The following is a 26,592-nucleotide window of genomic DNA, read 5'->3' on the forward strand; positions in this document are numbered from 1 at the left end:
CAATTTCACGATCAGTGGTGTCATTTCAAGGGTATGCAAGGTATCAGAAGCTGAGGATATTCTGCGAGCGGCAGGACTGGTTTCTGAGGGATCCACGGTGAATAGGAACATGCTTTCAGCCAGCGGTAATCAGGAGGATCGGCCTAGATGAAGAAGAGTGGACAAAGGCGATCGCCACTTGCGCAGGCAGTCGGGAGGTCCAGCATAACTACAAGAGCCTGAATAGGACGGCTTAAGGGGAAACCAATGGATCATAACACTAACTTGGAGCGAACAGTCTGGTCTTGATTAAGACTATTTTCAGAGTGAGAGGAGCACTCAGTTAACACATGCAGTTAAGCACTTGTTATATAAGTTGTTGATGGGGGGATCCATTTACCCCAGTTTTATTAATATATTTGTTATATTAAAATTATCAGTTGGGGAAGGGGGTGGCGGAGCAATTTGGGCAGCGGTGACATCATAACTCTCAGGGAGGGTCTCACATGGGGTTTTTGGATTGGAGTGGGGAAGGGCTATGGATTGGATGGGGGGGTGGGAGGGGGAGGGGAGGGGATTGTGGTTGGGATGGGCTAGGGGGTTGCTCCTCTATTCCACTTTGTAAGGGGGAACTAGTGCGGAGATGGGGAAGAAGATGCTATGGGTCTGTGGGACCGAGACTGGTATCCCATAAGTGGGGGAGAGAGGGGAGGGGAGAGGTGAGTTAGCTTCATGGGGACCATAAAAACCATCTCTATTAATGTGAAAGGTCTAAATACATCCACCAAAAGGCAGGTGTTTATGAGGGATATGACGTCAATGAAGGCGGACGTTATATTCTACCAAGAAACATACCTCACGAAGCGTTATGAAAGGTTATTGGCGATCTGGGTACTCGCCTTTTTATCCAAAAGGCGAGTACGGTGGGGAGAAGAGTAGTCCTTGTACAATGGCGAGAGGTGGATCCACCCTCCTTTTGGGTGTGGAGAAACCTTTTGTTTAACATGATGCATATGGAGTCCCTCTCTTCCAAAGGACCTCCACAGTTGCGGAAGAGATTTTTAGACACTTGGGAACCGTATATTCAATCGCTCCCTCATTGGGCTCGAAGCCGAATTTTAAACGACTGAACCACAACGAATCAGGATCTGAAGGGCAATCTTGGCTTGTTCTGCTCACAGCGTTGGAAGCGGGTGCGCTCAGTGATGGACTGGACTTTATTTGGAGAATTTAACTGGACAAGGATCAACGGAGCTCGGGGGGGGGTGGGGAGGGCTGGTATTTAGGTTTCAATTCTGTTATTGTTGTGGTTGTTGTCAGTACTGCTGGGGGCGGCGGCAGAACAAACCGTGCCCAGACAACTGTATCTTTGTATTTTGACAAAAATGTAATAAAAATTGTTTAAACATGAAAGGTTATTGGCATCTAAGGAGTATTCGCAAGTCTTTCATGCGGCGGCCACAGTGCATAATAAGTATTGTGGGGTGGAGATTTTGTTCTCTAAGTCGGTGGTCGTGAATGTTATTACAGTGGTGAGGGATGTGGAAGGGAGGTTCCTCCTCTTAAAAAGCCAAGATTAATAATAAGTTATATACTTTCCTTAACATCTATGCGCCTAATGTAGAACAGGCCTCATTCTTGACTAAGGTCTCCAATATCATTAGTGAATGGTCAGAAGGCAATTTTATAGTTGGGGGAGATTTTAATCTAACCCGGTATCCTTATCTGGATAATTCACATATGGGAGGAGGAGGGGGTAGAGTTCACAGACAGGCTCTCAAGCACATGATCTCAGATAGGGGGCTAATTGATATTTGGAGGCTGCGTAATCCCATAGTCAGTAATTATACTTTCTTCTCCCATCCTCACCAGTCGTACTCTAGATTAGATTACTTTTTGATAGATAAGGAGCTAGTGGGCTCGGTCTGTACAGCCGAACTGGGAAACATTACGTGTTCTGACCATGCCCCTATTTGGATCACGATTTCAACCGGGGGGGGAGGTCAGGCGGGCACCAAATTCTGGAGATTAAATAATAGAATATTAGAAGATAAGACTTTTGTGGCTCGATTAAAAGCTGAAATCGAAGCTTATATAAATCTTAATGATAATAGGGAAGATTCTCCAGGTACTGTGTGGGAAAGCCTCAAGGCTTATGTGCGGGGATTATGCATTGCCAGAGCGGCACATTTAAAAAAAGAACGGGATAAAAAAAGGCTTTCACTTTTATGGAAACCATAAATAGACTAGAACTGACTTTCACTTTTATGGAGACCATAAATAGACTAGAACTGCAGCATAAGTGAACGCTGGACGAGGTTACCCTATATTGCCTGAAAGATGCGAGAAGGAAACTCAGCACCTTAGAGATCGATAAAATAGCTCACTAGTTAGAGATGCTGAAACAAAAGCATTTTGAATTCGGTAATAAGGTAGGGTGCCAATTGGTGAGGAAACTCAAGGAGAGGGATTCCCAAATGCAGATTACTAAAATAAAGGACTCTAAGGGCCAGTATGTTTATTCACAGGCGGAAATAGGGCAGAGATTTACCCATTTTTACAGGACATTATATAATTCCGAGCCTCAGAGTGAACCACAGGAGATTGCCCAATATCTGACAGACGTGGATATACCAGAGCTTCCAATGGAGCTCAGGGAACCACTTAATGTGGAATTGACGGAGGGGGAGATTCTACACATTATCAAAGAACTTAAATCAGGGGAAGCCCCGGGGCTCGACGGATACATCGCAAAGTTCTATAAAGTGTTCGGTGTCGAGTTGATAAAACCACTAGTGAAAATGCATAATGCCTTGAGATCAGAGGGTACGATATCCTCTGCTGCCAACACAGCTGGCATAACTGTGTTGGCAAAATCCAGTAGAGATCATACATTATGTGGTTCCTATCGGCCAATCTCACTGATCAACATAGATCTCAAAATTCTAGCTCGGGCATTGGCGGTGCGACTAGGGAAGGTGGCCCCTATGCTGGTAGCGAAGGACCAATCAAGGTCCATCCCTGGGAGATTTGCTTTGGATAATGTCAGGAGGGTGGTAGACTTGATGTGGTGGGCACAACTCAAACACATACCAGCAGTCTTACTGGCAGTGGATGCCGAAAAGGCCTTTGACCGTGTTCATTGGCCTTATCTATTTTAAGTCTTAGAGGTTATGAGACTGGGTGACAAATTTGTTACTTGGGTGAAGAAACTATATGGGAACTTGCAAGCCAGAATAAAAATTAATGGGGCTTACTCAGACCCCTTTGATGTCAAGTGGGGTACGAGACAGGGGTGTCCACTGTCACCCATCCTGTTTGCCCTCTCATTGGAGCCATTTGCAGCGAGAATACAGGAACACTCACGGATTCAGGGGATTCGGGTGAGAGATGATAATTATAAGATGTCGCTTTTTGCGGATGATTTGTTATTCACCATCTCAGACCCAGAAGTTTCATTAAAGGTTTTATTGGAGGAATTATATACTTTTGGTAGACTATCTGGGTTTAAAATTAATGCAGATAAATCTGAGATATTGAATGTATCCATGTCGAAAGCCCAATATGCAGTGGTGGGCGGGTCGTTACAATTCAGAATGGCTAAGAATTATATAAAATATTTGGGGGTAAAACTCGGGTCAAACCTTGATAGGCTATATGGCCTAAACTATGGACCACTGGTGTCACAAATACAGCAAGATATGAATAGATGGGACAGGACGGATATATCATGATTAGGCAGAGTGGCGGCGATCAAATGAACGTCCTCCCCCACTTCTGCCATATGTTTTCAAACTCTACCGGTAGAGGTGCCTGAGGGGGAAATGCGTGTATGGCAACAGAAACATCTTCCGTTTCATCTGGAAGAGAAAGCCCCCAAGATTCTCTTGCCAGGTACTTTATAGGGACAAGGCTAGAGGGGGCCTTAACATAACCAAATTTAATATGGTACTACACGGTTGTCATACTGGGAAGTGGTTATTAGCTGGCACGGGGGGGGGGAGAGATGTAAAGCCTTGGATAGCTATTGAACAGGCAGTCACTGGGGATCCACCATTGGAGCTTAGGATTTGGAATAGGAATGGTGGGAAAGATAATTGTCAAAACTTAACTCCTTTCCTCGCAATGGTCTAAGTTGGTGGTCGTGCCTGGTAGGTGATAAGGGGGTGTAGCACTCTACAACCCTTTCTGTTCAACCCGGGTTTCCCACCTGGGATGGATAGGGATTTCATTAGCCGGTGGAGAAAAAAGCGTCTTATTCGGATAGGGCAATTTTACAATGGTACACAACTAATCCCCTTCACCGACCTACAGAAAACTTACAGCCTGATGCAGACAGATAGGTATACGTACTTGCAACTGGCACATTACTTCCAGTCGGAAGGGGTATCCGTGGATCTAATCAAAGGCAAGACGCTATTTGAAACATTTTGTGCCCATACCGGACCAATTAAACGTCCAATTTCATGTGTGTATATATATATATATATGATTATCAGTTGTGGCACCAGGGTCAAACTGTCCTATCAGATGAGGTGGGAGGAGGACCTGGGTGTCGAGCTATCAGACACCGAATGGGATAAATGTCATAAGTTAACGGGATGGATTTCTGTATCAGCAAATATAAAGGAGAGTGGATATAAATTACTTTATAGGTGGTATATGTCGCCAGAAAGACTTCATAAAATGAGTAGCCAGGCCAGTGAACTTTGCTGGCGGCAATGTGGGGAGAAGGGCACGTTTTTCCACATGTGGTGGACTTGCCATAAAGTGGTAAAAACTTGGGAAACAGTTTTGGAGCTTCCATCTAAGGTTTTGGGGGAAAACATCCCTCTGAATCCCAAATTTTGCCTACTAAGCGCGATGGAGGGGATTGGTGGGGACAGACAGAGATCCCTGGCACTTCAGATTCTGATAGCAGCGAGATGTGAAATAGCACATAGGTGGAAAAATGTGGACAGTCCCACCCTAACGACTATTTTACCCCGAGTGGACAGAGTATACCAGATGGGTTATCTTACAGCTATCAGCAATGATAGAATACACAAGTTTCATGCAATATGGGAACCCTACTGCATTTGGAAGAAGAGTACTATGTAGCTCAATCAAAGGACTTAATGTAGGAGCAACAGGTGGGGAGAGGGATGGTGGGATGGGAGGGAAAAAGGGGAGGGGGGGGGGGGAGGTTACGGGTAGTCCACAATGGGATAATATGAAAAACATAAAGACGATGTCTCATAGAAATGGTACCATCTGATGTATTTTATTCAATGTGAAGTTCACTGGACTCCGAAAGTGTGTTTGTATCATTTCTTTGTGTTGTTGAACCAATATGCAATTGTAGAACTTTATACAGTGTTAAACAGTATTATGCCCAGTGTTTGCAATTATATGTACCATGATGGGAATTTTGTATAAATAAAAAATTACAAAAAAAATAAATAAATTGCACCATCCTATCCTCTGTCTGTAAAGCTATTAAACTTGGCCCATCTCAGTGCCAGAGTGTGCCCTGTGCAGAGATTGTCTTGGGTAATGTTTCCCTGGGGTTAAACTGTTAACCTGTCCTGGGATGAGCTCTGACCGCTTTATTTTTTCTTGGAGCTGGTTAAAGAGTCACTCATTGTCTCATCGCATATCAGAGTCACCTCTTGGGGGTCAGATTGTTCAGCTTTTGACGTTTCCTTACCCCTTGTTGCACAATAATGGGGCTATATTAGCGGCAGGGTCTCTCTCAGACCCCCACAGGCTCCAGAAGTGCTGGGTGTTCTCTGACTTTCCCTATCTGTCTACTGCTCTCTCTTTCTGTGTGTGTGTGTGCTTGCTTCTTTCTGTCTTTCTCCATTGCTAGAAAGTTAAAATGAAGATACAAATGGTGAGTACATTTGTTTGGTCTTTTTGGTGTTCTGTTGAAGTTTTTAGGATACTTTTTTCTTTTTTTTAATGACCTGCATCATGACTGTGTGGGACAGAGAAAAAAGGATAAGAAGAAGAAGATTGAGAGATTTGGATAGAGGGACAGAGAAATAATAGAGATTGATGGATAATTAGAGGACTAGAGTGATAGCTGAGAGAGACAGATATTTGGATAGAGACACAGAGGATAGAGTTAGATGGTTAGTGGAATAGAAAGACAGTGAGAGAGATTTGGAGAGTGACAGAGTTAGTTGATAGAGTGATAGAGATAGAGGGATAGAAAGAAATGATGGAGATATGGATAATTAGAAGACAGACAGAGATAGAGGGATAAATGATATAAAGATATGGATGGATAGAGAAATAGACAATGTACTGTATATAGATGGTAGTGATGGGGATAGAACGACAGAGGGATGGATATTGTAGAACATGATTTGGGGTGAGACCAGAATGAAAAGGGTTTAATTTCAGAAAGTAGAAAGGGAGAAAAGACTCATGTTACCCTACCAAAAATAAACATTGTTAAAAGACAAAACATAAGAGCTGTTGAGTAGAGGTGAAACCTTCATAGAGGTAACAAACATTTACAGAAGCAAGCTTTCGAGACTGCTAAAGTCCCGTTTTTGAGCAATGTAAAGGGATCTTAGTAGTCCTGAAAGTTTTTATCTTGCGTTTTCAATCTGTGCCTGTAGCCATTTTCAACGCTCTGGCTTAGGGGCGCCACGGCTGCTCAGCACCCACAGGCATTTGCTTCTGTTTTTTTGCATGGGTTCTCTATTCCACTCAAAAGAACACGCATAGATCTGAAAGTGGAATCTGCGCCTCTTAATGCGGTTAAAAGTAATTTTAGCCGCATGAAGGGAGGATCAGTTTCAGACATCCGGTCTGTTTACCTGCGTAAATGGATTTGTAAGTTGTCCCTCCCAACCTTTGTTAGCCTAATAAAGGCCTCATCCTTCGCCAACTGCTTTTCAGGTTAATTTCCATGGGCCCTCGTTGGTTAGTGGTGGAAGAGTGCCAAGTTACATACCCTGCTGGCACCGAAAAGAAAAAGATTATTCTGCCCTCTCTGCCAGGATAGGTTCGGTTTCTGACACACGTTTATCCAGTAATTAAACTAGGAATGTGGGAGGGGCAAGGAAAGCTGCTTTCTAGGATGCACAAAGGCAGCAAAGCTCACCTGGGAGCCTGGTTAGATGCTTATAATATGAACTGCAAATATGCCTATGCCAGTCTTGACCTAATTCCTGAGCGGGGGTGGTGTAGTCTAACGTTTAGAAAATGGAAATACCTTGATAATAAAACTCCCCCCCACCCCAAGCTCTCATTTTTGTATCAGTGTCTTTCAGACAAAAGCACAGCAGCAGTAATAAGTGCCCGGTGCCAGCATGAAACCCCAGAGCTCCTGCCACAACTCACACAGTCTACATTTCCTGTCTGTGTTTTCCTGCAATCTCTGCCCTGTTCACTGCCTGTCAGGTCTCAGTCTCTCTTTCTCTCTTTCCTTCTGCTTTTCTCCCCTCCTTCCACTCTTCAGGAGAGAGGAGATCATGCTGATTACAGTCTTACCAACCAAACAATCCACATTTTGTTGGAAAAGCTAAGCCCAAACTGAATTCCCAAATGCATTCTGGTACTTGTGGTCCCACCTTTGCCTCAGAAGAAAGCCTCCCATTAGCAGTGAGGACTTAGGACATCAGGAGCTGCTCAGGTTGACCCTGGGAAGCTGTCAGCTTTAGTCTGTAGGCTGGGATGGACCAAGGGATAAAGTCACGGTTCACGTTCATGCATTTCTTTCCTTCTTTAATTTTCCAGGGTGTGGATCCTTCCCTGGCATACCGCCCAGATATCAAGTCCAAGGAAATGAAGGAGAAACTGGAATACAGAAACTACACTGTAAGAGGTTCAGCTGTACACTTACAACAGTGGTTCTCAACCTTTCTAATGCCGTGACCCCGAAATACAGTTCCTCATGTTGCGGTGACCCCTCGCCCCGCCCTCGCCCTGCGAGGGCGGGGCGAGGGTGGGGTGAGGGTGGGGCTTTGGTCATATGGGGGCGGGGTTATGGATGGGGTTGGATTTTAGTGCATACTTATTTATTATGACATTTATAAACAGAACCACCATTCCTCATAAAACAATAAAATTAAGAAACATAAAGCATCAGTTATAATAGTAAAACCATACTAATAAAAGAATATTTTAAAATTACTGATAAATAGAATTTCTATTAATTAAAATCATATACATTTTTATAATTTCCCAAACACCAATAATATTTCAAAACAGCACATATTTCAAATAACACACAATAATTAAAACTAATAAGGATTTTAAAAAGCCCCTGCTGTCCATACATGGGAGCTCTTGATTTCCAGTCACCCTGATATTGGCGAGGATTAGGAGGTTATCCTCTCTCTCTCACACATACACTCACATGTCCATTCTCTCTCACACATACACTGTCACATACTTACACATTCATGCTCTTATACCCACCATAACCTCTCGCTCTCACAGACACTGACACACTCTCAGGGTGTAAGATACTCTCTCCCCCCCCCCCCCCCACTCACACAAACTCTTACTCCCCTGGATTTTCTCATACACACTCATGCTCTCACTCTTACTGGCTCCCTCACAACCTCAGAGCCTCTCAGATAAAACTCTATGCAGCAGAAATAATGCTGAATGTTGAGAATTGTGTTATGCAGACTAATCTGGAAAATGCACTAATTTCTACATGAGTCATAATGAATCAGTCCTCAGCTGCAGGCATCAATTGATTATCCTGGCTCCCTTTATGTTTGCCAAATACAGTTCATGTGTAACAGCAATCCTAATTCTCCACCAGATCAAGCTGATTTCACATCCCACTTCATACTTTGTCACCTCCAGCTGAGTCAAACAATTAATCTAATTACTGCCACTGCTGCCACGTGGCTATTGGGGAGGCACTGATTGCTGCTATTGGCACTGAAGCCCATTCTGCTGCCTCCTCTGTGCAGGCCCCGTGGGTTTCCACTTCCTCCATGTTGATCTCGTACATTGTGAGATCCGCCATAGAGAAAGTGCTACTCTTGCACATTCCGAAAGATTACATGTGCCAATCAGTAAAAAGTAATTTTTTTTTTTTTTTACATCTGCTTCCCTTTCTAATTTTTTGCCATTTCCTTTTATATTGCCTTTTTTTCTATTTCTTTTCTCTCCACCTGTCTTCTTCCCTCAAACACACAGTCAGGTTCTCATTCTCACATGCATTTCTCTCTCACACACACATACACAGTCTCTCAGTGGCACAGGCTGTCTGAGTCTCACAAACAGGCTCTCTCACACCCCCACATGCTGCCTTGCTCAAGCACAGGCTCTCACTCTTACATGCTGTCTCTTTCACACACACAGAGGCTCTCACATGCTGTCTCTGCAAACACACACAGTCTCTCAACTCATCTCATACTCGCACACACCTCTCTCTCACCTCTGGGCCTCTTCTTTACGGGTTGCCACAGGATGGGCTCTGCAGTGGCCCTAGTCTTCCCGGCCCCGCTGCTCCTCTTCTGCACGCGGCTGAAGCGCCTCTTCTACCCACGCGGCTGACGCGCCTCCTCCTTCCTCCCCGTGCGGCTCCGGCAACATTTGTCTTCCGGGGCAGGGCGGGCAGGAAGGAAGTAGGAGAAGCACCTGCAGTGGCTGATACACCTCCTTCCTGCCTGCGCGGCTCCAGCAACATACGTCACTGCGACGCGCTAGCTTTTTGGGCCATGTCTCTTCCCTTTTGGGGTTGGAGGAGGCAGGTCGCCAGCTTCGCCCCGCCTCCCCGCAGCAGCCGTGGTGCCGCGGACCGGCAAAAAACCCCAACGGCCCGGTACTGGTCCGCGGACCGGTGGTTGGGGACCTGCTTTAGGCGACCCCTGCGTTTTGGTCGTTCGACCCCCGCCGGGGTCGCGACCCACAGGTTGAGAACCGCTGACTTACAACTTTCTTACCTTCAGATTTTCATGCCCCTTGAAAAATTAAAATCCCTCTATTAGTCCTTTGACCATCAAAAAACTACAAGGAAAGATCAGTTGAGTTTGCCCCAGATGACACGTTGCCATTCCCTACAGTGCCTCATGCTGGGAAAAGCTAGAAATGAGGGAGATGGGAGAGCTGGGGTTGACTTACTGATTCTGCAGGCCTGTAATGTATATTCTGTTTATTTTGCGGTACAGATTGGACCTTTGCTAGAACGAGTGCGTAACACATACTCACTGATGCACACTCATCAGACATTGGACTTTGTCCGGCAGAAGGTGCGTTGCATTGCATTGCATTCTGACCAACTCTTGAGACTCTGGTATCAATAAAAATGATGCAGGCAAGTATTAATACTGCTTATCCCAATCAGGGTGATATGGTCACGGTGAGGCTGCTTCATGATGCCAGACATGGCCAGAGCCTAACCACCAGAACATTCTGTGGGTCTAGCTCAGTCACATATTAGGGCAATAAGGCTCAACGACCATTCCAGGATTTTAATTATTACAAACAGAATGAAGAATATTTGTTTGGGGTAGGAGCAGGTAATTCAATGTAAATACAAAACATTACATTGTTAATAAAAATATCCTTCCACCTCAGAAAGAATCCCCCTCCCTTTCTCTCCTAATCTGGCAGTGGTATCAGTCTTCAATCCACTTTCTGCATGATTATGATTTGGGAATTCTTGAATTTGTTTTCTGCATGATAAAATATACTAAACATTAGCTGCAGGACTTTTGTTTAATTCATAAATCTGGTCCTAAGAGCCTGAGGCGTAGAAACCAGAGCCAGGAATGAAACCCTTCAAAGAGATAGCACATATAAACTTTCTCACTAAAACCAGTATCAGCCATGGGAAAGACCTTTGACAGCTCAGTACTTTTGTAATTTGTGCTTTTTTGCAACCTCCACGTGTTGTGTGATGGTAAAGTCCCTGACAACATCTCCCTGCAGAATGCAATGTGGGGATCCTGCACTTACAAGAACATGACCATCATGGAAGCATTGGATTGGCTAGATGACCTAGTGGATGAATCAGACCCAGATGTGGATTTTCCAAACTCTTACCATGCATATCAGACAGCGGAGGGCATCCGGAAGGAGCACCCAGACAAAGGTACAAAAAAGGAAGGTCATCGGTGAGAGACCAGAAAGAGGAGAGCATGTAAGCAAGAAAAGAAAGAAAGATATTCCAGGAAAGAGAGAGAGAGAGAGGAAAAAGGGATGGCATCAGAGAAAGACGCCTAAGTAAAGAGAGGGTGCCAGAGAGACTCTCAAAAGAGGGCATCGGGGAGAAAAGTAGAGGCACGTAACCAGTAAAATAGAGGCATGTAACCAGTGGCTCAGTGGCAAGTGCTGTGCATTGCCATACACAAGACCTGGGTTGGATTACCAAACCAAACGTCTGCCCCCTTGGCTAGCTGGGGCTGATACAGAGGCAACATTTTACAGCCTAAGGGCAGAGAGCGTCTCGGCCATTGCTCAACAGCGACACCTAACGGCCAAACTTAGGGTCTATGTTGGACAGATTCTGGAGAGAGCTGTGGTTTGTGGCCACAGGTCCACAGGTGATGTCTGGGCTAAAATAGGAAGAGGCTAGAAAATGATGGGGGAGAAACTCCAGGCAGTTGCAAGTGAAGGCTCATGGTGCTATAGCCAAATAGAGACTGGTTCTGATTCAGCTGGAAACCCAGTGGAGCAGAAGCAAACTAGCAGGCCCCCCCCCCCCCCCTGTTTTCCTCTACCTGTGCTACTGAGCTCTCCATATTTGGAACTTATCTCTTTGTATATAGCATAATTCTCTCATTCCCTGTCCACAAGGCTGTAAATGTGCGAGTACATTTCTTTCTTTCTTCTCACAGGCTGGTTCCAGCTTGTTGGTTTGCTGCATGACATGGGCAAGGTCCTGGCACTGGCTGGGGAGCCCCAGGTAAGGAAAGAAACGCAAGCTGGGGATATTTGGAGAGGCCATACAAGGTCAGGCCAAAGTTCCTGCAGTTAGGATTTCTCCCAGGATGGGCCTAGCACAGGATCCCAAGGCCTCCTGCTTCTCTTAGCTGCCACTGTCCCGCTCTGCTGCTCCATCTCATTCTTCTTAGTCGGGCTCAGAGATCCTCTCCCCTCCTACTGTCATCACTGTCTTCAAAGAATTAGTTTCATAAACAATTACCCTGTAAACCATGGTGCCAGTTATAATAGTGATTTTTGTGAAGCTAACCTCTGCTCACAGCTGGACAATATTAATTCATTACACTAATTCCAGGAAATGGTTCTCAAATCTTAAGTCACTAGTAATCTGACTAATATTCAAAGCAATGATTACCCAAGTCCTAGAGGATAAAGACTCTGTGTCTGTATACCAGGCTTCTGAGCTATCTGTCACTAATCTTTTAAAACTGTTCACTAGAATGAAGTTACAGAGAAAGACTTATCAAAAAGATTTTTGCTAATTGTGATAGCTTTTATTAGAGTTAAGCTCTTGAACCCACATAAATTCCTTTTTTAGATATTGTGACTTAAGTAGTCTTGAAGCCCGTGTGGGATCTTAGCCCGTCTTCTACCATCCAGGCATGCCCTGAGGATTGTGACTGCACCTCACATTCAGGTCGATACTGTAAGACCGCGGGAGAGCGGACGAACGCCCGCTCTCCCGGCGCGCGCACCAGCCCTTCGACGGTGCGGGCGATTCAGTATTTAAATGAGGTGACGCGGGAAAAACGGGGAAAAGGAGGCGCTAGGGACACTAGCGCGTCCCTAGCGCCTCCTTTTTGTCAGGAGCGGCGGCTGTCAGCGGGTTTGACAGCCGACGCTCAATTTTGCCGGCGTCGGTTCTCGAGCCCGCTGACAGCCACGGGCTCGGAAACCGGACGCCGGCAAAATTGAGCGTCCGGTTTTCGGCCCGACAGCCGCAGGCCGAATTCAAATTTTTTTTTTTTTTTTTTTTACTTTTTTTTACTTTTGGGGACCTCCGACTTAATATCGCCATGATATTAAGTCGGAGGGTGCACAGAAAAGCAGTTTTTACTGCTTTTCTGTGCACTTTCCTGGCGCCGGAAGAAATTAGCGCCGACCTTTGGGTCGGCGCTAATTTCTTAGAGTAAAATGTGCGGCTTGAATCGCGCGCACATACCTAATAGGGCCATCAACATGCATTTGCATGTTGAGGGCGCTATTAGGTGCCGCGGGTGGGCCGCGTGTTTTCCTCCCCTTACTGAATAAGGGGTAAGGGAAAACACGCGTCCAGAGCAGGCTGACAGTGCGCTCCGACGGAGCACACTTTACTGTATCGACCTGTATCTGATTTTAAGGGTTACCAGCTGATAAGGATATTGAAAGATGAATACAAAGCTGAGTAATTTTTGTCTCTGCTCTCAGTGGTTATTATATAATCCAGAGCCACATGATGGAGAGAACATTACTATTAAAGTACTAAGTAGGCATGATCAATGGAGTAACCATCTGGCCCCGGGACATAAGGGACAAGTGAGTGGTTTTCAATACATTCTGAATGTTTTTTTTCACTGTGAAGACACTTTGAACCTGGAGTTGAAAAACCAGGCTATCTCACGGGTTCCTTGTGGTCAGGGGCCAGCTCAGCCTCACAGAACAAAGTTTAAGATTCACAATGAAGATTTCATTTTGCACTTATTTACAAGAGTTGTTCTTTTGCAAGTGGTGTGTGGTGGGAGACACCTTCCCAGTGGGCTGCCGGTTTCAAGACTCCATTGTCTTCCGCGACTCAACATTTCATAATAATCCAGACACAACACACCCCATATATAGGTGAGTGCCTACCAGCACCCTAGTCTAGCCAACCCTATCTCCTTTTCATACAGGAGAATTCCTAACAGCAGCACCCTGCCAATCCTTCCCAAGAAATGTGAGGTAGATGAGGAGGACAGTAGGAAAACTAGGGCGAGGAGAAACAAAACATAATATCAGATAAAACCCTACAGGCCCAACCTCCTGCAGTACCTCAGAGGCTATCTGATGTCCACCTTTACTGTTGCTGCCCTAATACCAAGGATCCACTGTCTTGGTCACATGATTTCTTGAATTCCATTATTGTTTGTACCCCTACTATGCTCACCGAGAGGCTGTCCCATATACTGAGCACCCTGTCTGTGAAACACAAAGTTGCACACATAGCTAGTGAAGCCTTCTTTCTGGGATGCACTCACATCCGTGCATATACGTAGATTAAAAAAGCATGGCTGTCAGAATCCTTTGGAACCTCTTGACATGTCCTGCAAATTTGGTGCACCAAACACAAAAGCTATTAGGGAAAAGCACACAAAGGCTCTTATATTGTTCTGTGTTCCTCATTTTATAGCACGCAGTATGGGATTTACTACCCACATTGTGGACTGGAAAATGTCCTCATGTCCTGGGGTCATGATGGTGAGTTATATCTGGGAAACCAGTTCATTTTTTTCTAGGTGTACTGCTGTTTCACACCCCTCCCTGCTTCCTTTCCCCAGCAACATTGGCCTGGGATGGTGTGAGCTTGTTACATTTCAGAAGCTAACTGAGGTCTGGCCTGGCCTGCCCTTGCTAGTACCCGAATGGGGGACCATCAGGGAAGACTGTGTGCTGTGGGCCACATAAGACAATAGCAAACCACTGCAGTATTCTACTAAAGAAAATCTACCTTGTTGACATCCTCTTCTTAGAAAGGATAGGAAAAGCAAACTGCTATATCAGGCAATATATATCTAAAAAGGTTTGAGTTATAACATGGCCCAAGTACAAGGATTTAAAGACAGAGAGAAGCTAAAGGGCTGTGTGTGCAGTACAGAGAGAAGGTGCAGGCCTGTGCCCAATAACTAAGGTATGGAGATGGGCTATGTGTGGAATAATGAGGGTAGAGAGTGAAGCTGTGGGTCTGCGTGAGCAATAATGTAGGTACAGAGAGAAGGTGGGAGGCTGTGCATGCAGTAATGAGGCTAGACAGAGGTTTTGGGGCTGTGCAAAAGTGTCAGAATGGAGTAGGCCACAGGGACCATGGCCCGACCAAAATGTGGCCATTTCTGCAGATTGCTGCAGGCAGCGGCTGCTCGGAGGCAGGAGGAGGAGGAGAGCAGCGGTGCATCAGCTGCACTCTGCGGCTCTGGGTCCGACTGATGCTTTGAACTGCGTGGGACTCCGTACAGCTGCACAGTTCAAGTAGTAGTCAGGCCAGGCTGCGGAGAAGGAAGAAAACAAAGCTTGAGGCACCACCGCTCTCTCCTGCTTCTGCCGTTGATCAACGTAGGAGGGTAGCAGGAGAGAAAGGAAGAGAGAGGGGGGGTGGGGGGAAAGAGAGAGGTGGTGAGAGGGAACAGAAGGAGGGGGGGGGTGGGGGAGAGCAGGGGATAGGGAAAGGCCGGTGAGGAACAGGGATAAAATGTTCTGGGGAGGGGGTGGAGCTTGGTTAACTTGCCTCTCCCCCCCCCCCCCCCCCAATCAGGAAAGCATTCTGCTGCCCCTGGGGCTGTGGGTGCAGTAACAAGGATACATTGAGAAACTGTGCTTAAACTTGTACAGCAGCATCACCCAGCTGTTTGGCCGAGTTAAAATGTTTTTTGTTTCTCTTCCTAGAATACATGTACAGAGTAATGAAGTGTAACAACTTTACTCTCCCCGAGGAGGTAAGGACTACTTTTATTCATCTCTTGATAAGTCATCACCTAAGAATAAGACCTTCAGACTCCCAGCTTCTGTCTTTTCAAGTTACAAGTTAAACTCTCTTTTTCCAGAGTTCCTGCACAGGATATGTGGTTTGCCAGACAATTAACTGACATCATTAACCGATTACTGGCCTAGTGCCTGCTGATCTCTGCTGGGTGGAAAACATCCTTAGCTTCATATTCTGTGCTCTCTGTGCAGTAACAGTACAATAAAACATTGCTCCCCAGGGCTTACTGATGGCTGAGCTTGAGGGTTTGGGAAAGGGAGGGACCTTTTAGGTATTTGAAAGTCTGTATCATATTTCTGCTGTTTTTCCTCATCTCCAAGGTATACATATCTAGTTAGGTCCTCTCGTCTCGTCTCCTAAGTCTTTCCTTGCAGAGCCCGCCCCATTTTGGTTGCCTTTCTCTGGACCACTTCCATTCTGTCCTTATACTTTTTGAGATGTTATCTCCAGAACTAAACACGGTACTTCAGGTGAGGCCTCACCAAGGACCTGCACATTTTTTCTGCTGGTTATGCCTCTCTCTGTGTAGCCCAGCATCCCTCTGGCCTTAGGCACCACCTTGTCACATTGCTTTTCTGCCTTCAGATTATCAGACATTATCACTCCGAAGTCTTTCTCCCAGTCCATGCACATCAGTCCTCCCCTCTCCCCCGAAATACGTTCAACCCCTTTGGATTGCTGTACTCCCAATGCATGGCTCTACACTTCTTGGCTTTTAATCCCAGATAATAATGATCACCACAAAACAATAGGAGGATTCACTATATGCTAGAACAAAAAATTCTGATGTCCGGTACCCCCTGCCCTGGGTTTAAATCACTATCAGGTCGATCCAGTAAAGTCCGTGGGAGAGCGGACGAACGCCCGCTCTCCCAGCGCACGCACCGGCCCTTCGCCAGTGCGAGCGATCCAGTATTTAAATGAGGTGACGCGGTGCAAACGAGGAAAAGGAGGCGCTAGGGACACTAGCGCGTCCCTAGCGCCTCCTTTTTGTCAGGAGCGGCGGCTGTCAGCGGGTTTGACAGCCGACGCTCAATTTTGCCGGCGTCGGTTCTCGAGCCCGCTGACAGCCACGGGCTCGGAAACCGGACGCCGGCAAAATTGAGCGTCCGGTTTTCGGCCCGACAGCCGCGGGCCGAATTCAAAATTTATTTATTTTTTTTTTTACTTTTTTTTACTTTTGGGGACCTCCGACTTAATATCGCTATGATATTAAGTCGGAGGGTGCACAGAAAAGCAGTTTTTACTGCTTTTCTGTGCACTTCCCTGGCGCCGGAAGAAATTAGCGCCGACCTTTGGGCGGCGCTAATTTCTTAGAGTAAAATGTGCGGCTTGGCTGCACATTTTACTTACTGGATCGCTCGGGCATACCTAATAGGGCCATCAACATGCATTTGCATGTTGAGGGCGCTATTAGGTGCCGCGGGTGGGCCGCGTGTTTTCCTCCCCTTACTGAATAAGGGGTAAGGGAAAACACGCGTCCAGAGCAGGGTGACAGTGCGCTCCGACGGAGCACACTTTACTGGATCGACCTGTATATGATTTACTCCCATGGAGCCAAGTGCCATTCTACTTTACTCAGAATTCTAGTAACTAGTAATGTCTTTAATATCCTTTATATTCTTTTGTCCTTTATATATTTTTTTTATTATCGCATCATAAAACCCTTTAGTGCCCCATGGATATTGTCCGTGTCCACTCTCTTCTAAAAAAAGCTCTACTTAATAGGAAAACAAACTTATCTTATTTCTTTTGCTTTTTCCTTTTCCCTGGCGATTCTGGGCTTTCAATGTCCTTTTGTCTTTTGTTTTGGTTTGGTAGAGCCACTTGCAAAGCAGGCGCATGGGCATCAAAACACTGGCAGTGTCGGGCAGGCAAGTGGCTCTACCGAAACAAAAGAAAGGTTATCCTTTGCCCCTGAAGCAGACGCAAGTTTCTTAAAACCTTTCTCTAATGTGGTATAACATGTTTCCTGTATACTTTAAAATACTTCATGTATTAGAAAAAGTGATAAACAAAGAGTTAAAAAAAAAAAAAGCAAGACTTTGTGCTTTGGTTGTCCTCTGGCATTACCCGCTATGACTTGCTCATTTCCTGGAGATTCAAGGGCAGTACCTTGTTTCTCTTTAATATCCTTAAAACAGAGTGCAAGAGCAGAGCTTAACCATAAATAAAGAACGATGATGAAAATACGTTTCCAGTAATTCAATAAAAGGACTGTGATGGCCTATGGTTTGCAAGCTCGGCGAGCATTAATGCGGATTCTTTTAATTTTTCATTGGAGGCTTTCTACATGATTCGATTCCACTCTTTCTACCCGTGGCACACAGGTGGGGACTACATGCACCTGTGCAACACCAAGGACCTGCAAATGCTACCCTGGGTCAAGGAATTCAAGTACGTATTTTATGTATTTACAGTCCTGGTACTCTGCAATTCATTGCCATAAAACTGTTTGAAGTGGATCACAAAATCTCAAAACTACAATCTTACAAACAACCACATAGTTTATAATAAAACAAGCATCATGTAGAGCATATCACTTAAAGGCAGTATTAAAAAGAAACGTTTTCAATTTCTTTCTAAAACATTGGCAATCAGCAGTGGACCTTGGCCCATCCAGCTTGCTCAGTTGTGTTACTGCAAACCTCACTCACTCTTCAGTCATCACCTTGCTTTGGTCCTTACCACAGTTCTCTGTACCTGTCCCATGTACACTTGAATTGCTACAACCTCCAGGCATTCATCATCCTCTTCTTAGTGAAGCACCATTTCCCCCACATTGCTCTTCTTTCTCCCTTCATCCCTCCCTCCAGTTCCATGTCACAACCTAGGAGCCCTTAAGAGAAGGGGCTGAAAACATTACAGACCTAGCCAAACTGATCACAGAAAATCCATGAATCCACTGTGGTTGGTAGGAAGAGTAGTTATGTATTCCTCAGATGAGTTCTTTATAAACCGGCATGATGTGTTTCACGAATGTCGGTAAATAAAAAGTTAATAAATAAATAAATAAATAAATAAATAAAATAAATATCAATTTGCCATTGCACTTTACCTTTTGAAATACTGCAAGTTTACTGCAAGTATTTAAGGGGAAGTGGGAAGGTATTTAGCATGGCTAATTCATTCTATTTATAGAAAACATTGTTTACTGTAAGCAAACTTGCTTTTTCCATCAATAAGTAGGGCTGAATTAGCCATGACAGGTCAGGAGTCTCAAGCTGAGGATTTATTTTATTTATTTTATTTATTTATTTTTAATTTTTATATACCGGAATTCCTGTATACAATACAAATCAGTCCGGTTTACAATAAACGAAAAGATTGCCCCAGTCTGGGAGGTCAGACCGGGGTTGTTTACATCGAACAATGAACATCGAACAATGAACATTGAAAAAAAATAACATTGAAAAATAACAATTAACAATTAAACATTGAATGTTTTCGTGACCTAAATTAAATTAAAATAATTAAAAAGTTAAATATTGCATATATATATGTTGAATATTGTTAACTGTATAAAACAATAAATTTAAGGTTCAATCAGGATAAGGTGCTTAGTTGGATTCTGTAAATTGGAACGCTTGTCTGAAGAGCCAGGTTTTTAACTTTTTTTTGAACTCTGGCAGACTGGGTTCAAGGCGTAGGTCTGGGGGGAGAGCATTCCAATGGTGTGGTCCTGCGGTTGAGAGTGCTCTTTTTCTTAGTAAAGATGTTGCTGGTGGGGCGAACAGTGTGCCTCTGTAGGCGCTTCTGATGGGTCTGGAGGATAGGTGTGGACGAAGTTGCGTTTGGAGAGATATAGGGGCGATGTTGTTTATTGATTTGTGAATAATGGTAAGGGTTTTAAAAGGATTCTCTGTTTGATGGGTAGCCAGTGGAGGTTGCTCAGGATAGGGGAGATATGTTCTTTTTTATTGGTGTTTGTTAGGATTCTGGCGGCAGCGTTCTGTACCATCTGAAGGGGTTTGATACTGTTAGCGGGGAGGCCAAGCAGGATTGCGTTGCAGTAGTCGAGTTTTGAAAAAATAATGGATTGTAGGACAAGGCGAAAATCATTAAAGTGAAGGAGAGGTTTTAACTTTTTGAGGACTTGTAATTTATAGAAACAGTCTTTGGTGGTGGTATTTATAAATTTTTTCAAGTTAAGTTGATTGTCAAGCCATGCTCCTAGATCTCTGACGTCTGAAGAGAGATCAATATTTGATGAGGTGGATTGATAAAGGTAAGGTGAGTTGATGTGTGGGTCGTGTGAGATAAGTAGCATCTCTGTTTTGCTGGAGTTTAAAATCAAGTTAAGGTTGGAGAGTAGTTGTTTAATTGGTTGTAAACAGTCCTCCCAGAAGGATAAAGTTTTTTGAATAGATTCTGAGATGGGTAAGAGGATCTGGATGTCGTCTGCGTAGAGGTAGTGGGTAAGCTTGAGTTTTGATAGCAGATGGCAGAGGGGGAGGAGGTAAATGTTGAACAGGGTGGGAGATAGAGATGAACCTTGTGGAACGCCTTGGTCTGATAGGATGGGTTCAGATTCCTTGTTGTTTATTCTGACTTTGTAGAACCTGTTTGATAAGAATGATTTAAACCAACTGAGAGCCGTGCCTTTAATTCCTATGTTTGATAGTTGGTCTAAGAGTTGTGAGTGATTTACCGTGTCGAATGCTGCGGATAAATCTAGGAGAACCAGTAGGTATGATTGTTTTTTTTTCCAGATTCAGAAGTAAGGTATCCGTGAGAGAAAGCAGAAGGGACTCTGTGCTTAATGATTTCCGAAAACCGTATTGTGCGGGAGAGAGAATGTTGTGTTCCTCGAGGTATTCGGAAAGTTGTTTGTTGACAGCTTTTTCCATCAGTTTGGAAATCAATGGTAAGTTAGCAATGGGTCTGAAGTTAGCTGGGTCAGAAGGTGAAGCGTTTGGTTTTTTCAGTAGTGGTTTGAGAATTGCTAGTTTCAACTGATTGGGTACCATGCCTTGGGCTAAGGAGGTATTAATGATTTCTGCAATGGGTTTTGCTACAGTGTTAGTGATGGCGGTGAGCAAGTTGGTTGGTAGTGGGTCTGAGGGATGAGCAGCTGGTTTAATTTTTTTGAGTATGTTTTCGATCTCCATGGCAGATGTGGGTTCGAAAGCCTCTAGTCTGGCGTTCTGAGTGAATTGAAAAGCGCTCATAGGTATAGGTGGGGAGTTGTGGGTTGTAAGGTGTTGAGTGAGGTTGGAGATTTTTGTTTTAAAATAAGTGGCCAATTCGTTTGCCTTGTTGAGTGCTTGTTGGTCTGGAATGGATGGGGGCATTGGTTTGGTAAGAGATGAGACGTATGAAAATAGAGCTTTTGAATCGAAGATGAAATTGTGAATTCTTTTTGCATAGAAGTCTTTCTTTGTTTTGTGGATGGCATTTCTGTAGGTGTTGAGGGTGTTTTTGTAGTCCAGTTTTGCTGAGTGTGAAGGGTTGTTTCTCCAGCTTTGTTCTTTGTTTCGAAGTTTTTGTTTCAGGGATTTGAGATCTGGGGTGAACCACGGTTTTCTGTTGTCTCGTGCTGGTTGAATAGTTTTGGAGGAGATTGGGCAAAGTTGATCAGCTATTTTGTTTGTGAGTTTGATCCATGAGGTAATGGCTGTGTCGGCATCTGAGAGGTCTAGTTGGTTGAGATCTTTGGAGCATTGTTCGTTAAGTTGATCAATCGAACATGGTTTCCTAAAATGATTCCTAAAAGGATTGCAGTGTAGTGTTTACTGAATAAGCAACGAGGATCCAGTGTGGAGAGTAGACTACTGGGTGAACAATCTATGCAAAACTGCTTCTCTGAATTTACTGTCACTCCTTCAGAGGGGGTCCAGACAGTAACCGGACATAAAGATGTGTACCGATGACCAAGTTACAACTTTACAGATGTCTTCCAGAGGTACCATTCGCAGATGAGCAATGGAAGAGGCCATAGCTTTAACTTGATGAGATTTGACAGTCTAATTTGTAAACCTGCAGTTGTTTAGCAGTGCTGGATGCAGTCTGCTATCCAGTTAGGCAATGCATGTTTGGTGACTGCTATGCCCAGTCTGTTAGGATTGTAAAATATGAACAATTGAGAAGCCTGAAAAATACAACCGAGTTCTTTTCTTGTAGTAGGCCAAAGCTCTTTTGCAATCTAGAGTATGAAAGGTTTTCTCCCCTTCATTTGCATGTAGCCTCAGGAAGGTTAGGCAATATGATGGATTGATTAATATGGAAAGCGGATAAGACTTTTGGTAGAAAATTCAGGTAGGTGCGAAGAACCCGCCCTATTGTGAAAAAATTGCATATATGGCAGCTAGTGAACTAATGCTTAAAGTTCACTGACTCTCCTCGCTGATGTTACCGCTACAAGAAATACTACTTTGCATGTCATAAACTTAAGAGAATCAGATTCTCTCTCGCTATCCATGGATGCGATCAGATAGGTTTACTATCAACCTGACTATGGTAAGCTGCTATGGCGCTGAGATATACTCTTACAGAGGATGTGATGAGGCCAGTTTTAGAATGAGAGTAAGTTTGGGTTTACACAAAAATGGTTCTAAGGCATTATGTTGACACCATATGGAGAATCTTTTACATTTAAAGCCATAGGCTTCTCTAGTTTATGGTTTTCTGGCAGATACTATTATGTCCTCAATCTCTTTGGATAAAGAGAGATCTGCAGTTATTGAACATTCAACATCCAAGCCATCAGACTGAGGTATTAGAGATTTGGATAGAATAGACCTCCTTCCTCTTGATTTAGGAAGGTTGGGTCTGTCCCTAGATGAATTGAAAGACTGCTGGTAAATTGTATGAGATTTGCAAATCAAAATCTGCCTGGGCCATACTGGAACTATGAGAATTAGCTGAGCCCAATCCCTTAGCACTTTTTGCACTGTTCTAGTTATTAGTGGAATTGGTGGAAAAGCGTACATAAGATCTGCATTCCAAATCGAGCAGGAAAGTGTCCTGAGCTAATCTGAGTTTGCTGGTTAGAACTGAGCAAAATTTCTCCAGCTTTCTGTTCTGACACAAATAGGTTGATTATTGGAAGACCCCCATAAGTTGAATATTGTGTCAGCTGTCAATCAATTATTGCTGAGATCGCTTATGTGTATGGCACATTCTGCTGAGAAGTTCCGCTAGCATACCGTAGAGCCCAGTAAACCAGTGTAGAAAACATCCTATAGAAACAAGACATCAAACAGCAGCTAAACAATAGTTGCCAGCTGCTTTGTCAGTTGGAGCTACTGTCGAACAAGTGTTATTGTTGTGTAAATGTACTCAACTCTGCATAAGATAAATCACATATTTATAAGGCTTACTTTTCACTTATGAGTACAGAAAGGCAAAGCTTTTTGATCTGTTAGACTGGTCTATAGTTGCAATCCCAGGTCCATCTGGAGTCACAGGTTTTCTCTATTTCTTTGCTCTCTACAATTTTTTTAAACTGGAAGATCACAATTGGATGTAAAGAGAAGTAAAGATGTATATTTATGTATAGTTCACCAAGCTACAATATTATTATATTGTATTTTTACAAGAAAATGCTATATGCCAAACCCTAGGCAAAAGTACATATAACAAATAGTAATGCTCCCACTACATAAATTCAACATGTCACTTGATTAGCTTCATTAAATAGTAGTCCTGCAATTTCTCAGCTCCCTTGAGAGCACTCATGTTAGTAAGGCCGCTAATCAATGACACTGGTTTTTGATTGGTCTCCTCAGTATGTATGTGAAATCATGGCCACTATGGAAAAATCAGATGGGGCAGGTGATACTACTGGGGAAACTTGTCAATATAGTTGTACAGATGGATGCTGATTTGTATGTTGGGCAAATGTTATTGCAAACTGCCATGTATAAATGTTACACATTGCAGGGTGTTATTCAGATCGAGTGTTAATGTAACAGTGGCAGTGTTCCATACATGGTCACTTTTATATTTATTTATTATTTATTTTTAATTTTTATATACCGACATTCTTACATCTGATGTATATCATACCGGTTTACATTAAACAGAATAGCAGGAAATAAATTTCCATAGTCTAATACAATGAACATTTCTAATTAAAATTGTTAACAAGCGAAAAGAAAAGGTAAAGAATTGGAATAAAGGTTAAATTACAGAAAAATATAAAAGATTTTTTTTTTTTTAGAAGCACAAGGGTTGCACGAAGGGGTGCACAAAGGGGAGAGCCCCTTTGTCGCACCCCTTCGGCACGCGACGCATGGCGCGCAGCGCCTGATGGTGAGGCGCTCTTCAACCGTCGCTGGGGCTCTTTCTGAATGTGTATGTTAATCAAAAGAATTTAGTAAGGACAATCACACGGTCTAGCCTCAATTTTCATTCTTTGTTCAGCAAAAAGTAGATTTTGTTTTTAATTTCTTTCCTTACAGTAAATTTGACCTGTACACTAAAACTGAAGAGCTGCCTGATGTGGAGAACCTGCGACCCTACTACCAGTCTCTCATTGACCAGTACTGCCCAGGCACGCTGTGCTGGTGATGAGAGCTCAGAAAGAAGATGTCACTATTTTTAAGGGTGGAGAAAGGGGAAGGCTGCAGCATCCATCCTCAGACTTCTGCTGCAGGACCCAGCGCTGAGGGACAAGAACCTCTGCTCCACGCTAATTACACAACTCCTTTGTTACCTCAAACTAATCATTACGCTGAAAGCCCACAAGGATTTCTGGGGCTAGAGGGTGTTATTTCCCCATTCAAGACTGCCATTTCCCCAAGCACTGCACATGCTCTCACCCTGTTACCAGGGCAATGTTCTAGGATGACTGGAGTGTGCTGGGGCAATGAATGGATGGTAGATTGGGACGCGGTCCGTTCCTATGTCGGAAGGAGCTGGTAGAAGTCAGCATCATCAGGAACATGAACTGGGTTTTTGGCACTGGGTAGTGCTGAGGAACCTGCAGTGAGAGGAAAGGGACACGACCATGCTTACAAAAGGCATGCCAGGTAGAGAAGGTGAAAAGGACTAGCTGTTGTAATAAATTAGAAGATAGCTGAGAAAAATCGAGTATTGTGATTGCTCAAGGAGTTACACTTGACCTAGTGATTAGAGCAATGGGCTGGAATCCAAGGAACTGAGGTTCAAATTCCACTTTGCCCACCGATACACCTTATAATCTTAGACAAGTTATTTTATCTCCCATTGTCTCTAGTGCTCACTTAGAATATACACCTGTTGGGGAAGGGACTTATTGTACCTGAATTCTAAAAATGCTGTTAGCTGCCTTGAGAATTATTTCTAAAGGGGGGCTAAAAATCCAAAACCATGTCTAAGTCATCCTATGAACAACTCAGCCCAGCATGAGGCACTCCCAGTATCAAGGCAGACCTATCAGTGCTTTTGCCATTTTAAGTGCCACATGTATATTATCCCCCTGGTGAAAGGTAATGTGGTTCCTGAAATGGGTTAGTGCATACAAGCACTCCCAAGTGCATTGCTAAAATGAGCGTGCCCCTAGCAGTGCACAAGCACAGTGAATGCACAAACCAGAGTACCGTATGCTAATACAATTAGTGTGTTCATTACACACTAAAGGTACTAGCATTTCGATGACTTGCTTATCAAGCTCTGGTTAAAGTTGCCAAGAAAGCTAACTGCCTTAGGATAAAAATGTAGTCATTATGAGGTCCATATTTAAAAACATTTAACCAGCTAACGTAGAAGTTATCCAGCTAAATGAATATTTGGGCACATATCCAGCTAAATTCTAGTTGGCTAATAAGTTAAGGGGCTACAATTTAGCTGGATAAGTTAGGGGCATTCTGGGCACGTAATTGGGAGGAGTTGAGTTAGGAGTCAAGTTAACTGGATAATTCTGATATTCAGGCAGATAAGTTAGCTGGCTGTCTGGTCAGGTCAAAGAGCTGTCCTAAAGTTAGCCATCTAACTTTAACATAGCCAGTTATATTCAATAGTACAGCTGCACTATTGAATATACATTCAAAGTTAGTTTTTTTTTGTATATAGTTTTATTGTTATATTGCATAAACTGACATATCAAATAAAAAATTCAACATCATTATACATGCCTTTGTGTTTGTTAATTCCCAACTCAGCCCCCTTCCCCCACACATACTATTCATATGTCATGTCTTATGGTTGTTGCCTCTCTCAAGTCATAGTCCTGAAGCCATTAACATTTTATAGAGTCCTCTTTTGTGATTAGGGATTGCCATTGGAGATACTGGTCCCAGGTGTGGTGGTATCATTTCTCAGTATGATGTTTTACAGCTGTCATCAGACTCATGGAGCACACATGGTCCAGTCATAGTATCACCGTGATTAACGGTGGGCTTTGTGAGAGTTTCCAAGCTTTAGCGATCTCCAGTCTTGTCGCGAGGCATGCCTGGATGACGAAGGGATGTTGATGGGGGGACTGCATTTGGGGCATTATGGTGCAATAATATAGTGTCCATCTGTAGGTCAAATGTATCTTGAAGGATAGATGATATCATTTCCTTAACCTGCTTCCCTAATGGTGCGATGCATGCCCCTGTCCACCACATATGTTTGTAGGTGCCAAGGTTTGTACAACCTCTCCAGCAAGTCCCTTCATTTATAGAGGAAAATTTTGCTAATCTCTCCAGAGTTATGTACCACCTATATAGTTGCTTATACCCATTTTCAATTAGGGATGATGAAATCGAGATTTTGCCCAGTCCATTCCTCCTGAGTGTATTCTTTTTGCAAGTCTTTAATCCATGCCTTGATATGAGATGAAGAAGTGGTAAGTCTTCCATTTAGTAACCTTTAGGCCCCTTACTTAAATCATCTTTTAAATGTTTATCTTGACAAAAGTGAAGAATCTGCTGCTATGCAAAAAATTCATTGAGTGGGAGGTCATGTGTCTGGCACAGAGAGTTAAAGAAGGCAAATACACCCCCATCGGAAATGTTTTCAATACAGGTAATGCCCTTGGCTTTCCACATAGAGTAAGAAAAGATCAGGAGAGACGCAGGAAATGCCAG

The 26,592-nt window shown here is 43.8% G+C and overlaps 1 protein-coding gene and 1 long non-coding RNA gene across 3 annotated transcripts; one reads left to right on the forward strand and one right to left on the reverse strand.

Moving 5' to 3' along the window:
- Positions 1-5,697: 5,697 nt before the first annotated feature.
- Positions 5,698-25,646, forward strand: MIOX (myo-inositol oxygenase). Of its 2 annotated transcripts, XM_029615766.1 has the most exons (10): positions 5,698-5,854; positions 7,714-7,794; positions 10,110-10,190; positions 10,873-11,035; positions 11,781-11,848; positions 13,592-13,701; positions 14,252-14,319; positions 15,499-15,548; positions 17,880-17,992; positions 24,001-25,646. In XM_029615766.1, the coding sequence occupies exons 1-10, from the start codon at positions 5,840-5,842 to the stop codon at positions 24,107-24,109; spliced, it is 858 nt and encodes a 285-aa protein (XP_029471626.1). In that variant the 5' UTR covers positions 5,698-5,839; the 3' UTR covers positions 24,110-25,646. The 2 variants fall into 2 exon arrangements, with proteins under 2 accessions (XP_029471626.1, XP_029471627.1); XM_029615767.1 differs by lacking the exons at positions 5,698-5,854; positions 7,714-7,794 and having other exon boundaries at positions 10,122-10,255.
- LOC115098806 lies at positions 5,914-7,820 on the reverse strand. The gene is made up of 2 exons (XR_003858621.1): positions 7,548-7,820; positions 5,914-6,929 (listed from the first exon to the last, which is right to left on the reverse strand). It is a non-coding gene; the product is annotated as an uncharacterized LOC115098806 (long non-coding RNA).
- Positions 25,647-26,592: the final 946 nt, after the last annotated feature.

Source organism: Rhinatrema bivittatum, chromosome 9 (assembly GCF_901001135.1).
Source record: "Rhinatrema bivittatum chromosome 9, aRhiBiv1.1, whole genome shotgun sequence".
In the NCBI taxonomy this organism is placed as follows: Eukaryota; Metazoa; Chordata; class Amphibia; order Gymnophiona; family Rhinatrematidae; genus Rhinatrema; species Rhinatrema bivittatum.

Bases quoted from the DNA above. Each gene is read 5' to 3' on its own strand.
- MIOX (XM_029615766.1), top strand. The intron at 7,795-10,109 runs GTAAGAGGTTCA...TTTGCGGTACAG, and splicing joins TGGAATACAGAAACTACACT to ATTGGACCTTTGCTAGAACG. The intron at 13,702-14,251 runs GTGAGTGCCTAC...CTCATTTTATAG, and splicing joins ACAACACACCCCATATATAG to CACGCAGTATGGGATTTACT.